At 43.0% G+C, this 21,391-nt stretch overlaps 1 protein-coding gene across 36 annotated transcripts in view; it reads right to left on the bottom strand.

Moving 5' to 3' along the window:
- MAP4 (microtubule associated protein 4) overlaps nucleotides 1–21,391 on the bottom strand; it is a 1,914,856-nt gene that overhangs the window by 300,248 nt on the left and 1,593,217 nt on the right. For all 36 annotated transcript variants that reach the window (XM_069210826.1, XM_069210834.1, XM_069210837.1 and 33 more), the window contains one exon: nucleotides 6,468–6,527. In XM_069210826.1, the coding sequence (XP_069066927.1) occupies nucleotides 6,468–6,527 (60 nt within the window). The remainder of the gene's footprint in view (nucleotides 1–6,467; nucleotides 6,528–21,391) is intronic.

Raw genomic sequence — 21,391 nt, 5'->3', positions numbered from 1 at the left:
ATTCACATGCTGGTATATGGACCCCAGAATTCAGAGATGTGCAAATAACCGCTGTTTCTCAACACTTTGGGGGTTATTCCAACTTTGGAGGAGGTGGTAATCCGTCCCAAATGTGACGGATTTACCACCAGCCGTATTACGAGTTCCATAGGATATAATGGACTTGTAATACGGCTGGTGGTATATCCGTCACTTTACCGTCACTTTTGGGACGGATTACCACTTCCTCCAAAGTTGGAATAACCCCCTTTATCTTGTGCCCCTTTTAGAAATACAAAGGTTTTCTTGATACCTATTTTTCACTCTTTATATTTCCAGCAAATTAATTGCTGTATACCCGGTATAGAATGAAAACCCATTGCAAGGTGCAGCTTATTTATTAGCTCCGGGTACCTAGGGCTCTTGATGAACCTACAAGCCCTATATATCCCCACAACCTTTCAAAAATCTGACATTGCAGGAAAAAGTTAGAGTGAAACGTGGAGAGAAATGGCTGTTTTTTTCACCTCAATTTCATTATTTATTGTATTTTATCTGTTATTTCCTGTACGAAAAACCTTGTAGGATCTACACAAATGACCCCTTGCTGAATTCAGAATGTTGTCTACTTTTCAGAAATGTTTAGCTTTCCGGGCTCCAGCACTGGTTTCACACCCATTTCTGTCACTAACAGGGCGGAGGCTAAAAGCACACAAAAATAGTAAAAATGGGGTATGTCCCAGTAAAATGCCAAAATTGTTTTGAAAAATGTGGTCTTGTGAATAAAGTCTGCCTGTTCCTGAAAGATGGGAAGATGTTGATTTTAGCACTGCAAACCCTTTGTTGATGCCATTATCAGTGAAAAACCACAAGCCTTCTTTTGCAGGCCCTGTTTCCCATTTTATTTATTTTTTTAAACAAAATGAAACTTTTGCTGTATTTTGGCTAATTTCTTGGTCTCCTTCAGGTGAACCCACAAACTCTGGGTACCTCTAGAATCCCTAGAAGGTTGGAACAAAAGGATGAAAATTTGTCGTGGATTGCTTATGTGGACAAAAAGTTATGAAGGCCTAAGCGCGAACTGCCCCAAATAGCCAAAAATCAGGCCTGGCACCTGAGAGGGAAAAGGCCTGGCATCAAAGGGGTTAAAACATGGTGACGTTGGTTCATACCTAATTGGCATATTAAATCTACTTGTAGGTCCCTAGTAAAGTGCACTACATGTGCCCAGGGGGCTTTAGATTGAATGCTACAAGTGGGCCTGCATCACTGGTTGTGCCAGCCACATAACTAGCTCCTTAACCATGTCTCAGGCCTGCCATTGCAATGCCTGTGTGTGCAGTTTCACTGCCACTTCGACTTGGCATTTAAAAGTACTTGCCAATCCTTAAACTCCCCTTTTTCTACATATAAGTCACCCCTAAGGTAAGCCCTAGGTAACCCAAAGGGCAGAGTGCTGTGTAGGTAAAAGGCAGGGCATTTACCTATGTGTTTTAGATGTCCTGGTAGTGGAAAACTCCTAAATTCGTTTTCCACTACTGTGAGGCCTACTCCTTTAATAGGCTAACATTAGGGATACCCTCATATACTGTTTGAGTGGTAGATTCTGATCAGAAAGGGGTAAATAGGTCACGTTTAGTATGGCCAAAATGGTAATACAAAACCCTGCTTATTGGTGGGATTGCATTTTATATTACTATTTTAGAAATGCCACTTTTAGAAAGTGAGCATTTCTCTGCACTTAAAATCCATCTGTGCCTTACAGCCTGTCTCCAATCCATGTCTGAGTTGGGCTAGTTGACAAATCCCTTGTGCATTTCACCCGGACAACTACAAACACAGGATACTCAGTTTGCCTCCTGTTCCTCAAGTCTCAGGGCTAAAAAGACTTCTCCTCTTCAAGAAAACTCCTTGTGCAGAGAAAATCAACGAACAGCCTGCCGGAATCAAAGCACAGCTTGCCCAGCGGTGAAAGAATTGCCACATCGCCGAACCGGAACGACGCAGCCTGACCGTCTGAGTAGAGTTCGAAGCAGCGCCTCCGTAGCGACCGGAACTTCGACGCACAGCCATACCGGATCAAAACATCACTGAGCTGGAACGACACAGACCGTCTTCCTGTGTGAGGAATTGATGCAGCGCCTGCTGTGCGACAAAAACTCAGACACATCGCCATACTGGCTCGACATAGCACCTGTCGACATAGCTCCACACAGCCAGGATTTCCATGCAATGTTCCTGGGCATAAAAAGACCCTGCATCAAAATGAGGATCCAAGACTGTGTGCCGGAAATCGACGCAAAGCCCTTGCATTGTCTGTGCGCATCAGGAAATCTGACACACATCTTCCTTTTTCCACGCATCTCCTCCTCTGCGGTCTTTGTGCATGTAATTTTGACGCATACCAGGTACTTTGTGCACATAAGAGACATTTAATGATTTCTAAAGAATTAAGACTCTTATCATTGCAAAAGTGATATTTCAAATTGTGCTTGTCAAATCTTGATCGTTTTGACCTTAAATTACTCAGATAAATATCTTATAATTTCTTAAGCTGTGTAGTGTATTTTTGTGGTATTTTCACTGTGTTATTGCATGATTTATTGCACAAATACTTTACACATTTGTCTTCTAAGTTAAGCCTGACTGCTCAGTGCCAAGCTACCAGAGGGTGGGCACAGGATAATTTGGATTGTGTGTGACTTACCCTGACTAGGATTGTGGTCCCTACTTGGACAAGGGTGAATACCTCTGCCAACTAGAGACCTCATGTCTAACACCAGGATAGAGGTTGAAGCATTGGAATCATAGCCTGAATATCCCGGACTCACTGATTGGAAGGATATGCCCAAAACTGCGCTGTGTCCAGAACAGCTCTGATGAAAGGGAGCGTCTGAGAGGGGGTCAGGTATGACTTCGGCATGTTTACAGTGAACCCCAGCATGTACAGGAGGTTTGTCGTAGTTTGAAGGTGGGAGGCGACTTTCTGGGGCGTGTCTGCCTTCAACAGCCAGTCACCGAGGTAGGCGGAAGACTGAAATTCCCGACCTGTGCAGATGAGCTGCAACCACCGCCATCACTTTTGTGAACACACGAGGGGCGCTGGTAAGGCCAAAGGGGAGCAGAGTAAACTGAAAGTGTGTGTGACCTACCACGATTCATAGGCAACGCCTGTGGGCAGACAAGATGGGGATCTGAAAATAAGCGTTTTGCAAATCCAATGCCACCATCCAGTCTCCTGGGTCCAAGGCAGAAAGGACCCAAGCCAAGGTGAGCAATTTGACCTTCTCCTTCCTTAGGAAGAAATGAAGGGCCCTGAGGTTGAGTATAGGATGTATGCCCTTGTCCTTTTTGGGCACCAGAAAGTAGCGGGAAATAACAACCACAGCCTACTTCAGGTACAGGAACCCTCTCTATGGCCCATGGCCAAGAGAGTCGCAACTTCCTAGCGGAGAAGTGCCAAGGGATCCTCCATCATTTGGCCAAAAGATGGAGGCATGGCTGGAGGGGGGAAGTCTCAAAGGGGAGGGAGTAGCCCCTTCGGACGATCGGCAAAACCAATCTTTCCGTCGTGATGGATTCCCAGTGGGGCAGGTGATGACATATCCTGCTGCCAACTGGGGGGGGGGGGGGTGGATTAGAAAGGTTTGGAGGCTGTAGCGGGGGTGGGCTGGGCAGACCTCTGGTTCCCTGTCCCACCAGCCTGTGGGATTCTGTGTCCCCAGCCACAAAGAGGCTGAATGGCATGCGTGGCATGGTGGTTGGGTATGGGACGCAGCAGAGAACCCCTCCCGTGGCCACAAAAGGGGTGAAAGGCAGACTGTTGTGGACAAGGGGCAGTGGAAAGTCCAAAGGACAGAGCCGCAGCCCAGGAGTCCTTAAATCTCCGATGGGATGAGAGCCATTAAAGGGCATGTCCTTGAGGGTCTGCTGGACATACCCCGAAAAAACAGAAGTTCTCAACAAGGTGTGGCATCTTAATACCACTGTCGACGCAACTGATCTACCTAGAGAGTCGGTCGTGTCCAGCCCACATCGAATGGTGAACTTGGCCGCGTTCCTCCCATCGGCACCAGCCTGGGAGACAATTGCATGGGCCTCCTCCGGGATCTGCAGCAGTACTTCTGCAACTGTGTCCTGCAAGGAGTGGGCATGACAGCCCAAAAGGCATACGGTGTTCACTGACCACAATGCCAGACTGGAGGAAGAAAACATCTTCTTCCCAAGATGATCCAGCCTTTTTGATTCTCTTTCCAGGGGAGCAGAAGGGAATGTGCCAGATGACGAAGATGCTTGAATGACCAAGCTCTCAGGCGTGGGGTGTTCGGTCAGGAAATTAGGCTTGTTCGGAGCAGGAGATGGCAGAGAACAACTGCCCTATTAACAGGAGCCCCTGTGCTGGGTTTGGACCAGGTACTCAGAAGGACATCAGTGAGGTCTTAATGGAAGGAGAGGCTCTGAAGCAGACGCCCCAGATTAAAGCACCTCTGTCAGGAGATTAGTCCTGACCACAAATGTAGGCAGTTTGGCTGCCCTACTGACCACCATGGAGTAAGAAGCTCCCTCCGCCTTAGCCACGGTTGGAGACAGCATTCCCGTCCTTGTCTGGGGAGGTATCAAGATAACTGGCCTTGCCCAATTCCGGAGCCCAGTCCATGTTTGTGTCTTCTTGCTGGTATTCGTAAGGGTCCAGTGACCTCTCCAACCCTTCCTCGCATTCATACCCATAGAAAAAAGGGGCTGAATCCAACTTGGGGCGGCTATGTCCCACTGAAGATAGAAGCCACGTTGGCCGATGCCGTTCCGGCTCCGGGTTGTCGAGGATCGGGTTGACATTGATTGTGGGCCCAACTGACATTGGCAGCTTCGACGACTTCGCTGGCGCTGGGGAAGGTCTCAGTGGTGCAGCCGGTGCTGGCGCAGAGCCAGAGGGATTCTCGGTTGCCAGAGCCACGGAACCCAAAGGGCCCCCCCCCCATCCGACTTCCCAGGCCCCAAAGTTAAGTTGGATTGGCCAAAAATGAGGCACATGGCCTCATAAAATTCTTTTAGTTGGGCAGGGGTCGCTCTGGCTCCCAGAAAGATGGGGAGGCGCTGAGTGGAACAGAAGTAGGCTCTGTGAATGAAAGCCTAGATTGTCGACACTCTTCCCGCATTGTATTGTCCAAGCGACAGGGTGAAGTTAAAGAATGCCTGGCCTTCTTTGATGACTTCTTTTTTGTACCTGAATGTCCAGATGACTTCGAGGACGACGAGTGGTGGTGACTCCGCAGCCAGTCTCAAGACTTCTCAATACTAAAATACTAAATTTAGGGGGGTGTTTAGCTCAGGGGGGCAGCAGCCAATTGCTACTGCCCTTGAGGGTGGTTACACCCTATTTGTGCCTCCTCCCTGCGGAGAGGGGGGCACATCCCTATTCCTATTGGGGGAATCCTCCAAACTCAAGATGGAGGATTTCTAAAGGCAGGGGTCACCTCTGCTCAGGACACCTTAGGGGCTGTCCTGACTGGTGGGTGACTCCTCCTTGTTTTCCTCATTATCTCCTCCAGCTTTGCCTCCAAAAGTAGGGGCAGTGGCCGGAGGGACGGGTATCTTCACTAGCTAGGATGCCCAGGGGTGCTGTAACAAAAGGCATGAGCCTTTGAGGCTCACCGCCAGGTGTTACAGTTCCTGCAGGGGGAGGTGAGAAGCACCTCCACCCAGTACAGGCTTTGTTCCTGGCAACAGAGTGACACTCACCCCATGTGGCCAGAAACTCGTCTGGTTGGGGCAGGCTGGCAGAAACTGGTCAGCCTAGCCCTATGAGTCGGCCTGGGTGTATTTTACAATAAATCCCACACTGGTATCAGTGTGCATTTATTGTGCTGAGAAGTTTGACACCAAACTTCCCAGATTTCAGTGTAGCCATTATGGAACTCTGGAGTCTTATTTGACCAACTCCCAGACCATATACTCTTCATGGCTACCCTGCACTTAACAATGTCTAAGATTTTGCTAAGACACTGTAGGGGCATAGTGCTCATGCAGCTAGGCCCTCACCTGTGGTATAGTGCACCCTGCCTTAGGGCTGTAAGGCCTGCTAGAGGGGTGACTTACCTATGCCACAGGCAGTGAGAGGTGGGCACGGCACCCTTAGGGGAGTGCCATGTCGACTTAGTAATTTTCTCCCCACCAGCACACACAAGCTGTGAAGCAGTGTGCATGTGCTGAGTGAGGGGTCTCCAGTGTGGCATAAGACATGCTGCAGTCCTTAGGGACCTTCCCTGGCCACAGGGCCCTTGGTACCAGGGGTACCATTTACAAGGACTTATCTGTGTGCCAGGGGTGTGCCTATTGCGGGAACAAATGTACAGTTTAGGGAAAGTACACTGGTGCTGAGGCCTGGTTAGCAGGGTCCCAGCACACTTTCAATCATAACTGGCATCACAAAAGGCAAAAAGTCAGGGGGTAACCATGCATGGAATTCTCTAAATTGTTTCAGAGCTTACCTGATTTGGCAGTCATTGTTGCCTTCTTGGCCTCTACGGGCTTTGCATCTGCCTTGATGGCTACAAGAAAAAAATAAAGCCAGATTACCGCTTGATAAACATCTACTGTTCCAAGATCACATTTTTCTTTTGCCCTCACTAGTACTTCTAATTGCTAAAAATCTTTGATGGCATTCAGAACCAGTTATCTGCCTCAAACAATCAGAATCAGCCTATATCCTTACCAAATACCATAGAGAGGATATATCCCCACCCTATACCATTGATAGCATTTGACGTGCTACAAGGTGGTCTACTAATCTTTGCAAAAAGCCAAATTTGGGTTGGAAGCAAGAGATACAGACAAGACTAGTCTTTATGCAAGTCCTACTCTGCATACTCCATGCATGACAGACCCCAGGCTCAAACTCATAACTCTTCTCAAACTATATAATCTGACTACTAGGAAGCCTATGATGAAACACTAGCCTCCCTACAAAGTAAAGATCACAAGGTGGAAGCTATAACATTTCCTGGCTCTTCAGAGGGGCGTGACAAACTACCAAGTCCAGCCTTGTGCATTATTATGTCCAGGAAACGTCAAACTACACACAGGATTAAATACTCTGAAGGAATAAACACATTTTAGATTCAGGCACCACACAATATCCTCTACACAGAGGACAATTTAGCATATTCCCAGCATATAATTTAAAAACAACAAAAGCATGAAAGCTGCCAATGGTAACTACTTATTTCACATCACCCGGGAGGCATGAAATAAGCACTAAGGCCATAGATGTTTCCTTAATAGGCCTTCTACAGTCTAAAACCATGGTGCATCCATTGGTGCGACCTCCCTGTCATTCCTCTATGCACAGTCCCCTGGCAGTAGATTAATTAGTTCTTGGCAGTACTTAGTTCCCCCACTGTACCCTTTTGAGTGATTAGGATCCCCCTCTAATGGGTCAATCTTGAGCAAGGCAAGTTGAATACACCGGATCTGCCTATTTTCCGGAATGGACACCTTTGCAGAACGTGAACCAGAGCCATATTGAAAGTACACAGACAATAGAGGTGTAATGTTCTACCGACTTTCAGTGGCTGACAACACCATATTGGAAATCTGCTGGTAGTCAAGGAGGTCAAAACTGCATCCCGGACCTCTAAAGGTTTTCATAGGACTACAACCTTACTTGAATTGGGCGTCTGGAGCCCCAAAATAAGGAACTATGCCTGCGCTCCAAGAAAGTGCCCACTCAGGAGCCAGGCAAGCTCTGACTTCCTGAAGTCACCTTATATCTTGCCTACGACAGAGAAGGCCAAATACCACTATTTGTTTTATAATTCTTATTGGTTTTTATGCATATAGAAAATTACAGCAACTTACTTAATAATAAGTCATTTTGTAGTATTAAGGGGTTTCAAACTAATTATTAGTCAAACTAAAAACACAAATATGGTAATACTCCATGGGAGTGCTGCCATCAATGGCCCTGACTTTTTCCAATTTTTGTGCATACTTTTTATATAAGGTTACTTCAGCTCGGTTGCAGAGTAGTATATTTCTCTAAGCAATTTGTGGAGGGGGTGCCGAGCAGGTGGAGTTTTATCTGAGCTCCAATTAAACTCAATAATGTGCTTGGCTGCTACATTTTACAAATGCTATCAACATACATGAATTAATTGACCCTTCTAAACCATCTACGATCCTTACAATTGACAATTTGTGACCCGCAATAACATGCCTTCCTGTATCTCTCCTCCAGTATTTCTTTAAGATAGAACAGTGCCATATTGTGTTTCTGTGCCTATCATCATTTTACATCTCAAGCCGTGATGCTAATTGATTTCTCAGAGTCTGAGTTGCAGTATACTTTGTGAAAAAATTTGAATTGTAAAAGTTGACGATAAGATGATATCACATGGGAATGTGAAGCTATTGCGCCCCCTTCTATTCCTTCTCATCTAAGGCACAAAAGTCTGCCTCTCAGTAGACATGCAAATATTTCAAAGGGTCAGCACAGTTAATATCAAGGACCTATGAGCACTGGAATTCCTCCTCCTATTGTCACTTTGGTCCTGGTGTACTGATGCCTGTGATTACCACATTACACCACTTATTTTCATTGTCACTTACAAAATGCCGTATTGAGAGCATCCTGACAAAAGCGGACTGAAATTCCCTAGAAAAGAGGGACAAGAAAACAGTGGCCATATAGAAGGAACATAGTACTTCATGGCTTCTTTTTGCACTGGTCAAGGTACATTAAGAAGTATGCCATTACACTAACAAATGAGTATGGATGGTTTGGAAGGGGTGGTGATAGCCACTGAACACAGAGGCGTGGGGAATAGGCTATCACCTCTAGTCGTGCCCCGCACAAGCGTATTCAAGAAGGTTTGTTAACAACTACTCTTTAACCTTAAAGCTGCTCTTCAATACCAACCCTTGCTCAAATATGCAATACAAATTTTAACTGCTTTAACACCACGAAAAAGGAGCAGAGAAAAGCAAAAGATGCCCTGAACATTTTTACATCTCTTGTGCAATACAGGAAAAATTACATTCAGTTTGATTGCAGTACAGTACAGTACAGTGATCTTTGCTCTTCTTTGCTACCAAAAAATGAAATGGGACTCTCACGAATACCGAAGTTAGAATAATTACCTAAAAAGGAAACAGAAGATCAGCAGCCTTGGAAGCTGCAGACAATCTCCTCCATCCAGCACCCCTCCTCCCTTGTCAAGGTCTTAACAGGTGTCAACAGGTATATTTCCAGTTCAGAGGTCAGACTGACTGCTTGAAAGCTCCGATGGAAGTAGGTCTCTTAAGTCAACTATGAAGTTTAGCTTTTTTTTAAATAGGATTTTAGATTTTTGTCTTTGATGGTCTAAAGGAGTAAAAGTTCTAAAGTTGCAGATATTGCAATCACAGCCAAACCACTGTTCATTGCAGAGATGACATTTGTATAGCGCACACCAACCCAAGAATCCTCTTTGTGCTGATGCTCTCCAAGCGTTAAGAAAACAATGGTTTTGAAGGCGATTAAATAGTGAGCATGCACATTTCTGGCAAGAGCATTACAATCCAGATAACCATTTGAGAGGGAGTCAATTTAAAGATTTATCTACACTACTTACATTATGGTTAAGTACAATGGAAACAATTATGAAGTGGCGGGGAAAAGGTATCTAGTTCACAATAGGTAACTTAAGTAGAAAGGGTTTTAGGAAGAGGACCAGAAAATCTCATAAGCAGCTCATTTCAGCATTGTAGATATCTGCCTTGTTTGTCTTTCAAGAGTGATGTCAAAAACCATATTCCTATCTCTAAGGTATGGAAAGAGAGCTTCGGATTGACTGATTTAATTTTATTGTTTCAGTTCACTAAAACCATAACTATTGTGCATCTTACATATCAGTTAAATACATCAGACTACAATTAAAATTCCTTTACAAGTTTGCTTATTTATTTAAATGCATAGTTAATTAATACCAATACATCATACATGCTCACTCCAATTATTAATTTTAACATATACATTCAATATAACTAGCCGAGATTTCTTCAATTGCATTTCATAAATATATATTAATTGTCATTACTAACAAAAACCTCTTAGATAGGAGTGAATACGTTATAATCACACCCATATAAGTATTTCAATTGGGTATATCACATTCTCACTCCCCTCATCTTGTAGTGCAACTCTATGTGTGTTATAAGGTATCTTAAAAATACTAAATGTTTTTAAGATCATTCTACCTTAAAAAATTTAAATATTAAATTATACAATTATTTATAGTTAAATTAGTACTCAAAAAAGCAAAAATACTTCCATGGATTCTGAACAGGGGAACTTAAAAAACGGCAATGATTTATAGACCAGCAAGCATGTATTATATTTATGATTAATGAATATGTGATAATTGTTTAACTGTTTAACTATCAAACGCATAAACTTTATAAATCTGGCGTTGAAGTATAGTCCGCTATCAACGCCTCTCTACAGGACCGTATTCCCCTCTGATTGAAGACTGTACTGAAGGCTTTTTTAGTAGAGTCTTATGCTCATTCAGCAGACCATTACAGATACAGATCAGATGAGTAATGTCTTCCACTTCACACCCACAGAGCCTATACTGGAAAGCTGCTGCAGTACGTTCCCATGGGGTAGGTGGGCGTCTTCAGGAATAAGGCCAAATCGGTGTTTGATAAAAAGATCCTTATCAGCTTTTGACCACCCAGCCTCCAGATACGGCTGGCATTTCAATTTTTTTTACTCGTTAATAACCATCCATGGGTGCGACCTGGTTGCTACCATGCTCTTATCCATTAGTACTGATCTCTTCTTCGCTATTCGGTTTAAGATTTTGTTTTAAAGGTGCAGTAGGAGAGGTTTGAATCCCGTAGTTCCCGTACCTCCAAGTCTTCTAGGGCCTGATCTAAATACTGTCTGGATTTGGTTGTAGGATTCGAACTGATCCTTCCAGAGTGCCTGGCAGAGATGATTTTAATTTGTTAACCGTAGGTTTTATTGTAGCTGCATTTCCTAGCAATATTTTGGTTTAAATACCCAAACTCCAGCCTAATTTGAGCTTGTGCAGTGTATCCTGGTAGTTGGAATACAGACCTAAATACATTTCCAACTGTTCCATTTAGAATAGCAACATCTTGTCCTCGCTGGGCTTCACTATTGTACCCTATAGTCAAATTTAGTTTTGTCGCAATACCTTGTAGGAGGGGGCAATAGCTAGCGCCATTTAGCGACTTTTTCAGAGTGCCAAAGGCAAGCAGTAGAACATTTTCTTTCCTATGTAAATTCTGCTTCTGAGGGAGAAAGGAATCCCCGTTTATCAAATAGTACACCCAGGTATTTACAATTATTGACTTGTTCTAATACTCCCCCTTGTGTGTACCATTTATCAACGCTAAAGGTTTTTTTACTGACTTTCACCACTTTGAATTTTTTTCTGATTGATTTTCATTCCATTCTGCTCAGCATATTCAATTACATTTACGATAAGCCGATGTAAACCTACTTTAGTTTGGCTTAAGAGTACTACATCATCAGCGTATAACAGATTGGAAATGGACATGTCCCCAACCTTAGGGGAATGTGCGTTCACCTTATTGAGCTTAAGAGTCAGATCTGATTTAAAAAAAAGAGATTAAAAACATATGGAGCCAGTACACCCCCCTGTTTCAGTCCTTGTTTTGTTTCAATTTTCCTTGGAAGGAAAGAACTGTCCTCCATCTTTACTCTATTCCATGTATCTGTATATGACTGCTGAATGGCCTTTAATAATTTCTCTGGTATACCCCAGGCAGCTAGCTTTTCCCATAAAAGACTTTGCTGTATCAAATCAAAAGCTGATTTGAAGTCTACAAAACACAGATACAAAGGTTGATTTTTCTGTTTGCATTTGTCAATGGCAATGGAAAGAGTTAAAATGTTTGTAGCCATTCCGGGACCCTTTGCAAAACCAGTCTGATTTGGAGGAATAATATTGTTCTCAGTTGCCTATGCGCAAAGATGCTCCAATAAGAGACAACATAGTATTTCGCCTATACGTCCGTTAGCATAATCAGTCAATAATTTTCGGAATGAAATCTGCTGCCTCCTTTAAATATTGGATGAATTATAGCACCCCTCCAAGAGTTTGGAATATAAAGAAAATAGGACAAGGAGGCTACAAGTCAAGTGTTGCTTGAGTTCCATTGACATAACAGGTGGCCGCCGGCGGAGTATCTTGTGGAAACCTCACATTTAGGAGCCTGATTCCAAGGTCCTCAAGGTCTCTTACTAAGCAAAGTGCCTTGGTGTCAGGTTTACCTAGCTCTAAAGCCCCCAGGGACTGCTGCGGCACTGCCCACTGCTGATCTTGCAGCATAGTGTGGGCATCCCTTTCAAAGGGATTTAATAGTTTCATATTGAAGTCCACAGCTGCTAAAAACTACGGGGATCCTAGATCCTGATAGCCAGTTAATATTATGTCTATCAATTTAGAGGATATGTGTTTTCTAGGGCGTGCATCAGGATGGATAGAGACGTTAATTAGCAAAAGTGAGCTCGTAAGCTCCTTGTTCCATCCATCTAATTTTACTATCAAAAAGTCTTAATTTTCCTCAAATACCCGTGTGCATGATATATTTAATCCAGTTGAAATAAAGATTGCTAAGCCCCCCTCAGGTGGCTAAGTCTTTTTTTCCTAATTGCTGGGGGGACAAGCCCATAAGTCCGTCAATTGTAAATGGGTTGGTAGCCCAAGTCTCCTGCAAAAAAAATAATTTGAAATTTATTTATTTAATAGACGAGTAAGATCTTTTTGCTGGATGTTTGATCTAATCCAGTTTATATTCGCGGAGAATACTTGGAGAGGTTTGTCATAGGGAGTTACCAACCCAGAGCGTGTCGGGATAATTGTAAGTCACTGATTGTCTTTGTGGAGTGCTGCCCACAGCCACCCTAGATCTAGTTCCTGTAAAGGGTGAGCATAGGATTCTTTGTGCCCTGTATACTGATCATCAATGCATTGATTCCCAATTGCAGATCTAAGGACTGAAAAAGATTGATTTAAGCTTTTTGATTTTTAATATTTTTGGCCTCTAAAGGGTCAGGGTAATCTATTTGTTGGGGTACACTAAATCTAAATCCCCATTTTGAGAAATAACTTTTTTCTTTTATGACTCTTTTAACCACTTGTGATGACTTCCAGGTAACCAGGGTTGATTTGTTAGTTTCACCTTCGTTGCTCTTTACCCCTGGCAGGAATTCTATAGCGACAATATCAGTAGATTCTATATCTTTTAGGGCTGGAATAACATGTAGGAGTTTTAATATATTCCCTTGGTTTAAGATATCAAATGGGCCCCTAGACTGGTATTGTGGTTCCAGAATCAATTGTTTACAATCAGTGGGAGGACTGTTATTTGGACTTCTTATAGAGTCATCCTGTTCTCCCACTAGAGCTATTCCTTTATGTTTCATTTTCTGGAACCATGGCGAAAAGCTTCTGACCGGCCGTCCCAGATTTGATACATTTAGTCTCATATCTGATCTGTTTAAGGGCTCTATCTCAGAGTGTGTCTGGGAAGTTCCAGCGTTTCCTTTTCCCCTGGTCTTACCACTTCCAACTGTCTAATGGCAGGCCCACTTCCTTTTTCAGCGTGGAGCTGAGTCATTTGAGCCTCTTGTTTGGCATTTTCGGGATTTGTAACTGTGATACCTATGCCGCCTTCTTCTTCAAAAGACCTCCTACGAATCTCTGGAGTAATACTTAATTTGGTTTTGGGCTCCCTTTGGCATGGTTTGATATTTTGAGGTACCTGGTTTGCAGGATCTATTCCCTTTAGGTTTATCAGATCCTGTCTGTCCTTATTTGGTTCATGCTCCACTGTAAATTTGGATTCATTTGAATCCATATGGTCTAGGTAAGTATCCCCCCCCCCTTTTGTGTATTGAATAGTTGGAACAACTTGTTGGCCGTTGGGCTGCTATTATTGTTGATACTCAAGTCATGAGACATTTGCATCACATAACTTATATCTAGAGGGAGAGAGGAGCTCATCTTTAAAGAAGAAGGGCCCATTACAACGTCCCTTTTTTTATTCCTTGCTTTCCGTTGCTTTTTCTTTTGCCTTTTAGTGGCCAGCTTTTCAGAGTGTAGCAGATACATCGCAGATTTATGGGAGGGGGGGAGAAATTTAATTTATTTGGGTCTCAGACTGACAGTCTTCCTCCTCCTTAGAGGATTTCAGTAAACATACCTTTTCCCTGGGTATTCCCCCTGACCGCACCCCAGTTCTTCAATATAAACTATTTCTTTTATCAGTTATCTCAGGACAGCGAGTAGCTGTACTGCCCATATTTACGTTTTGAACAGCCAACTCTTGATCTACAAATTCACCCCCTTTCACCGTATTTAGATTCACCTTAAGATCTGTTATCATTAAATGTAAGGCCTCTGGGAGTGTGGGAGTTGTTCTACCACCAAATCCGAGGGACATCAATGGGGAGCACTTTTGCCCCTAGCCTAGCCTGTTTGTACATGTATGATTTCGAAAAGAAGTTTATTCTTTCTCCTCTGAATATTTACCAGGATCACATAACATTGTGTCGACGTTACATCGACGATATTTTAATTATCTGGCAAGGGCTGTTGTCCATGACTGAACATTTTACGGCATGGATTAACACACTTGACCCTTTCTTGAAATTCACAACAACTGTATCTGCCACTCAATTACCCTTTTTAGACCTAATGATTTCAATTGACAATGGTAAATTGAGCACCACGGTTTATCACAAACCCACTGATCGTAATTCACTTTTGTTATATGAAAGTCATCATCCTAAAGCTCTACGAGATAATCTACCGGTAGGACAATTCCTACGGCTAAGACGGAACTGTAGTTCTTCCTATGAATTTAACCATCAGGCTGACTCTCTTCAGGAGAAACTCTTGGAACGACATTACCCTTCAAGAATAATTAATCAAGCACGTAAAAGGGCCAGGAATAACAATAGGGAAGCATTATTGATGAACATTGACAAGAACCCTCAAGCCAGGATAACGTGTGTATCCACTTTCACTCCCTTATCCAACTCTATTAAGAGATTGATCAATAAACGATGGCCTATTCTGACCAGCAGTGGTTATAATATCTCCAAACCTCTTTTTGCATTCAAACGCACGGCAAATATTAAGGACATGGTAATTCATACCCGTCCACAACCTGCGTTGGATGTCCCAACGCAAAAAACGTTATGGGATCTCCCTCCTGTTAAAGGTCACCACCCTTGCGGTAATTGTAATGTCTGTGCCCTTACAAAACCTTTCACATCATTAAATTTAGATCCCATCGGGACCTGGCACCTCAAGAAACATACCAATTGTAACACCAGGAACTGTGTCTATATGATCACATGTCCCTGTGATTTACGTTACATTGGTATGACATCAAGACCGGTCAAGACCCGTATCAACGAACACAGGAGTAACATTCGCTGTAACAGAATCACTACAAAACTTAGTGAGCACTTTCTGTAGGCAAAACATACGCCAAATGACATGTGGTGGGTGGTAATAGAGGCACCTAAAGTCCGCCCATACGACACTGGTCATCTTTTCAGAATTGAACAAAGATGGGTTTTTAAATTAGGCACTAGTTCACATGGTCTGAACGACGATATACCTTGGACTTCACTGGCATGAATTGGCCTTTAAGCGTATTATGAAAGGCTCACATCATCCAATTAGCATCCTTTGCTGGTAATTTAAATTCAGCTGATATCCAGTCTCTAATATTGCAGACTTGAGAACTCTTTCCCCCTTTTTAGAACTCTAATTTTTAGTTCTTGGAAGTCATCCCTAATATGAGAATATGCACCGGTATTTTGTGAAGGAGACACTCATTTGTTAACTGTATCAGGCTCTGTACTGGGCAGTTTGTGATGCTTCTAATGGACTATACTTTTAGTCCTTTTTCAATGTCTACTTCGCTTCTGGTTTCTGGAGTCCTTTTTTCCTTTTTTTCCCTTTCACGGCCATAGATGCAGGTGACCCGTGTAAACAGATTGGTTTCCGGGTTCATAGCGTCTTTTTTAAGAACTCCGACGGCGCCCGCCTCTCACTTGTGCGAAACGCCGTTTCGGAGGGTAGGTCCCCAGTGACGGACCTGGAGAAAAAACGTGAGTAACATTGTGTGATGAGACGGCTCAATTTACGAGTGTCGACACGCCGCTAAATAACATCGCCCTGCTCGACTTTACATTCTTGTAATACCGCTCGTTGTAGTGCTCCTTCAGTTTGCGAGTGACTTTATCTTACTGTCACTACTACGGAGAGACACCAGTTTTTATCTATTCAAGCACACCATTGTTGTTACTCTTTTTCGACACCCACTTTCCTTGTGTGGCACTTTTGGTGTTTCACTGGTTTTGATTAACTCGAATGGAAGACTTGATTTAATGTGATCCATTAATGTATTTCGACGCATTAACTACTTCTGTTATCCATTTTGCTGTGTGTGGCACCTATGGGTTTAACTGAATTTGTGCATTATCAATAGAGCGTTTCGCACCACTCGCACGACGCATATATCTATGTACATGATAGATCCAATTTTTGTTGATGACTTATGTTTACCAATATGCAGTGTGTTTCCAAGTCCCCGCAACGTGCCTCTCAAGGAACCCTTTCCTGATTGGGGGATGGTAAGCCTGTTTTCTATATTAATGACTATCTGACCCACCTTATGAGGATAGCACACCTATACCTTGATACTCATATTAAGAGGTATAATTAGGTGTATGTATATATTTTTGTTTAATTAACCCTTCTCTGTCCCCTAGGGCGACCTGACAGTGACGTACACCAGTTGACTTGAAATGTAAGTGACCGGTATATATATAGATTTTTTTTTTCGTCACCTTCCTTTTTTGAATCGGAGAAGAACTGATTAACATTTTTTTTTCTATTGGTCCTGATGAAGCGTCATTGGATCCGTGAGGACCGTCCAACGCGAAACATGTCGACCCTGATTTAAGGGGACTATTATAATTATAGTCCCCTACAGTTTGTTGCTCTTTGAAAGTAATTGAGCATCAACACTCAGTTTATTACTTTCCTCTTGATTTTAATCTTGGTCTTCATCCTAGTGTATTGATTAAAGTGATGAAATATTTTTGGGATGAATAACCAATTTTAATATTCCATTCTATTCTCTCCGTGCGCATGCTGGTGCCTGAATATAGGCACATCTGTCTGATTAGGTCGAATCTACAAGTCACCATCAGAACAGTACGGCTGAGTGCCCCCCTTTTTAAGGGGAGCCCGTCAGGCGTTGCAGCGCCGGCCTGGCGAGGAGCAATTCCCGATGATGATGCCAGTCATCCATTGTGATGCTTGAGGGTTCTTGCTCCTGACACCCCAGGTGCCCTAGGCTATCTTGAGCACGTGTGGAACAGTGTACCTTTGTATGTTATATGATCATTGGGAGACTGTACACTGGACCATATAACCTCCCGGTCCCTCCTTGATTTAGAATGCAGGATATCATCATGCCTAGTGATGGATTTTAAAAGGAGACCAATTTTCAAATTTGATTTGAGTGGCCTAAAAATGCATGATCCTCTGTTCTGGGAGAAAGGCTGTGACCTTTCTGGTATTCAAAGCTCCACCATGGAATTGGGTGAAATTCATGGGCTGGAGATGAGACTAGGGCTTGTTTAGCAAAAGGCCAAGCTTTAGGAATGATTTTGTGCACCCTTTCGTGGATCTGCTGGCATTGTTCTACCATTATGGAGATACAATACTTTGAAGCTCAGTTTCAGAATTCTTGAGCTTCTGTTGTTAAAATGTGGCATCTTGTTCTCCCCGTTTGTTAGCATGAAACACTGACATAGTATTGTCCAACCTGTTCAGTACTGAGGAATGGGAAATTCTCACTAAGAATGACTGAAGAGCTTTTTTGACTGCTCTTAATTCCAGCACATTGATATTTAACTTTTTGTCTTGCATGGACCACAGACACTTGCAGAGTTCTTGAATGTAAATTCCTCAACCTTCCACCTGTGGAAGTCTGATCTAAGCACAAGGAAGGACAAAACTGCTCCAGTATTTTCCATTAAAGTCTACCCTAGATGTGAAGCCATCATTATTTTCGTGATTTTTATGCAATAATCAAATTACCCATTTGTCTCCTTTTCTAGAAACACATTTTTTGTTAAAATTTGCAAATTATGCAGAAGATTATGTGGCAAAAGCAGAAAAGACTTAAGCATGCTGAAACAGCATCCCATAATTCCTGTAGCCCTGACTATACCTTATGACCCGATTTCCAGAGGTGGTCTGCGAATGGTGCCATGCACTTGGCAAATATTCTGGAAGCTCATTTGAGCCCAAAGGTAAGGACTGAGTGTGGCCACCAGCTACTTCAATTCAGAGCTATTTTTAGATCCAAGGGTATGTGAAAGAATACATCTTTTATTGTCTGAGTATGCAGAAGTTCCAAATGGTAAACGCTCTGGCCAAGCTCTTTTTTGCCGTCATGCATATCCTTTGTACTATGGAAAATAAACTGTGTTATTATGACTCTGATTAAAGCCTTCATAGTATCCCATTCGACCGGTGGAAAGGCTGTGCCAGCAATTACATGCAAAAACTCCTGAAAAGCTTCAGACATTAACTTACAATATTCAGGGTTTAACAGAGGATGACGAGGAAAAGTAAACTGCCGCCAGTTCCCCTTTGCCAAGCCTACATTCAAGAAGAAAAGGATAGGATTGTGATCGGACGAGACCTTCAGGCCAATCCTAATCTCAATGGCCTGCAATAAATGAGGTTTAATAAACAACATATCAATTCTGCAGTACTGCTTATGCGGAAAGGAGTCATATGTAAAGCATGGAGCACCCGGTGGACAATTCACCAGGTATCTACCAGGCCATGTAACCGGGCTAGTTCCTGGATAGATGCCCTTGTTTTAACCATACCAGGGGAGGCAGGATGATTGGTTGAGTCTATACTGTAGCTCATTATGCAATTAAAATCCCCCATCAAAAGCAGTTCCACATGCCAATCCAAGAGCTCGCAGCTTAGCATATCTATAATTTCTGGTTCATCTACATTAGGGCACTACACAGCACATACCACCCATTCCTACCCATACATAATCATCTGAGCAATAGCCATTTTCCTATGAGGTTTGCAGCAGTCTTCCGCACCGCATAGTTTACGTTCTTAGCTATCAAAATAGCCACCCCATATAGCAGCAGTTTGTGATGTACTAATAACCAAATTATACCCCAGTGAGTCGAACAGGCAGCAATCGTTATAAGCTAGATGAGTCTTGGTTAGGGAAAGCAATTGAGGATTGGACATTTTAATTTCCTCCTGTACCAACTGTCATTTACCCCCCGAGTTGAGGCCCGAAACATTACAGAACATAGCCTTTAATTTAGCTACTGAAATGATTCACCATAATTGGCAAAATAAGCACCTATTCTTGCCGAGCCCAATATTGGTACGCATATGGCTTAGAGAGCTGGTTCCTAACCAGTTGACTTCTCTGACTTTTTGTCCCCCTCTTTACCACCAACCCATCTATACCAAGTCTACCCAAAACATCTCCACCTGGTGTCCATCCAATGCCCTCCTAACCCACTCCCCTCATAACCCTCTCCCCCGTGTCCACTTGACAGGGTCCTAACCATCCTGCAACTATCACAGAAGGAACAGACATCCTATGAGCCGCCCCCCCAACCCCAACACATCCCGGCAAAAACACCCAACACCCTAAAACAAACAAAGAAGAAAAGAAAAACAATATCATAGGGACAGCCAAGAAAAAACATCTAATAAGAAAGAAAGACATTCAAACTTGATTAGCAATGCATACTAAAAGAATGGACTAAAAAGGCACTAGCATAGTAATTTCTGTGAGGCTAAGCCCTTCATGCCAGTTACGACCTGTTGCGCATCATGTTCAGTAAAGCAGATCCTCGTACATCCGTCCTTTATGATCTTAAGCCTGGATGGCTCCTGTTCGAACACTTGAGCCCCGTTTGCCTTGAGGAATCTATAGGCAGGTGAAGCTTCAATTGTCGGTCCATAGTAGATTTACCAAAATCCAACGTAAACAAATAGACAGAGTCAATAGTCACAAGAAGGGCAGGGCATGTCTTCATATAGATAAACAATAAAGAGCAAGAACTCAGAGAAACAGGTTTAAAATGCTCACTTAATCAACAGAAGAGCTCAACTCTGGCGATCCTTGAAAGAGAAGGCTGCAGCCAGCTATCATAGGAATAAATTGTTCCAATATGAATATGGGGAGTGGGCAGGGTCTTGGCACATCAGATAGCAGATAGAAAAGCCAAAAGTTTATTTCAGCGTAAAAGAGGGAGTGATGGAGCACTACATACCCTCCCACAGGCTATTACAAATCAGTTTGCGGTATTCTATTAAGAGCTGCGTTACTAACCACAACACATTAACCTTAAGGGTCTTGAGGCATACATACAAGCATGCAGAATGCCCTGTTTTGATGACCTCGATGCCATAGCGTTACTGTTGTGTAGCCATTTTAGCTATAGTTTCATACACGTTATTTTAGCAACCTAGGCCTGCCGCTGTGCACTTTAACCTAGATAGGTTTTATTTTAGCTTTGTTATATTATTTTAACAGTAGCCACATTTGCGGTCTTGTTTTATTTTCTCTATCTAGCTGTTCTTCGCATAGGTCAGCACTATGTTCTTAAACAAGACATTTCTTTCACTCTGTGCTTTTTTTCAAGGCTGCAGTAAGATAGGTTGCCGGCAAAAGTAGTACACTTTGTCTCTAATATTCACAGAAACATACACACTCTTACGTGGCGATCCTTTCTTGGAACATCAGCTGTTTTCTTATAAAAACACTACTTTGATCCATGTACGTTAGAGAGAGATTCCAGCAAGATGACCACAACTGTATGTAGATTGCTTCGCTACAGCTGCTTATGTAGACTACAGGCCTCTTGCTCAGGTATGAGGGATGATGTCTTCCCAGGGGGAACCTGAAGGGCAGAATTATAGCTTAACCTTCTATGCTCTAACATAGCCTAGGCAGGAAATATCCCTACAAACTCTAGTGACAATATGGTAGCTCTTGTGTTTTACTCTCCTTGTCACAATTTTAATCTTATTGTGCTTCATCGTCCTAGTTATTGCAATACATGCCTTATTATCTATGATGCAGTTACTTCAATAAAACCTTACTGAACCATTCTCTGCCTCTGATTGTCCTTGCATATGTGAGACTAAGGTAGCTGAGAGAAACGAATGACATCTGAGTGACCACGATTCGCCTGAGGAGTCATTTACATCATGTGCCCGGTTGCCCCAATCATCCCTCCTCTTGGGTGGAGATGAGGCACTGCTAGTTAGCCGGAACAAAC

Source organism: Pleurodeles waltl, chromosome 10 (assembly GCF_031143425.1).
Source record: "Pleurodeles waltl isolate 20211129_DDA chromosome 10, aPleWal1.hap1.20221129, whole genome shotgun sequence".
Lineage (NCBI taxonomy): Eukaryota > Metazoa > Chordata > Amphibia > Caudata > Salamandridae > Pleurodeles > Pleurodeles waltl.
This window is presented reverse-complemented; position numbering and strand designations above follow the sequence as displayed.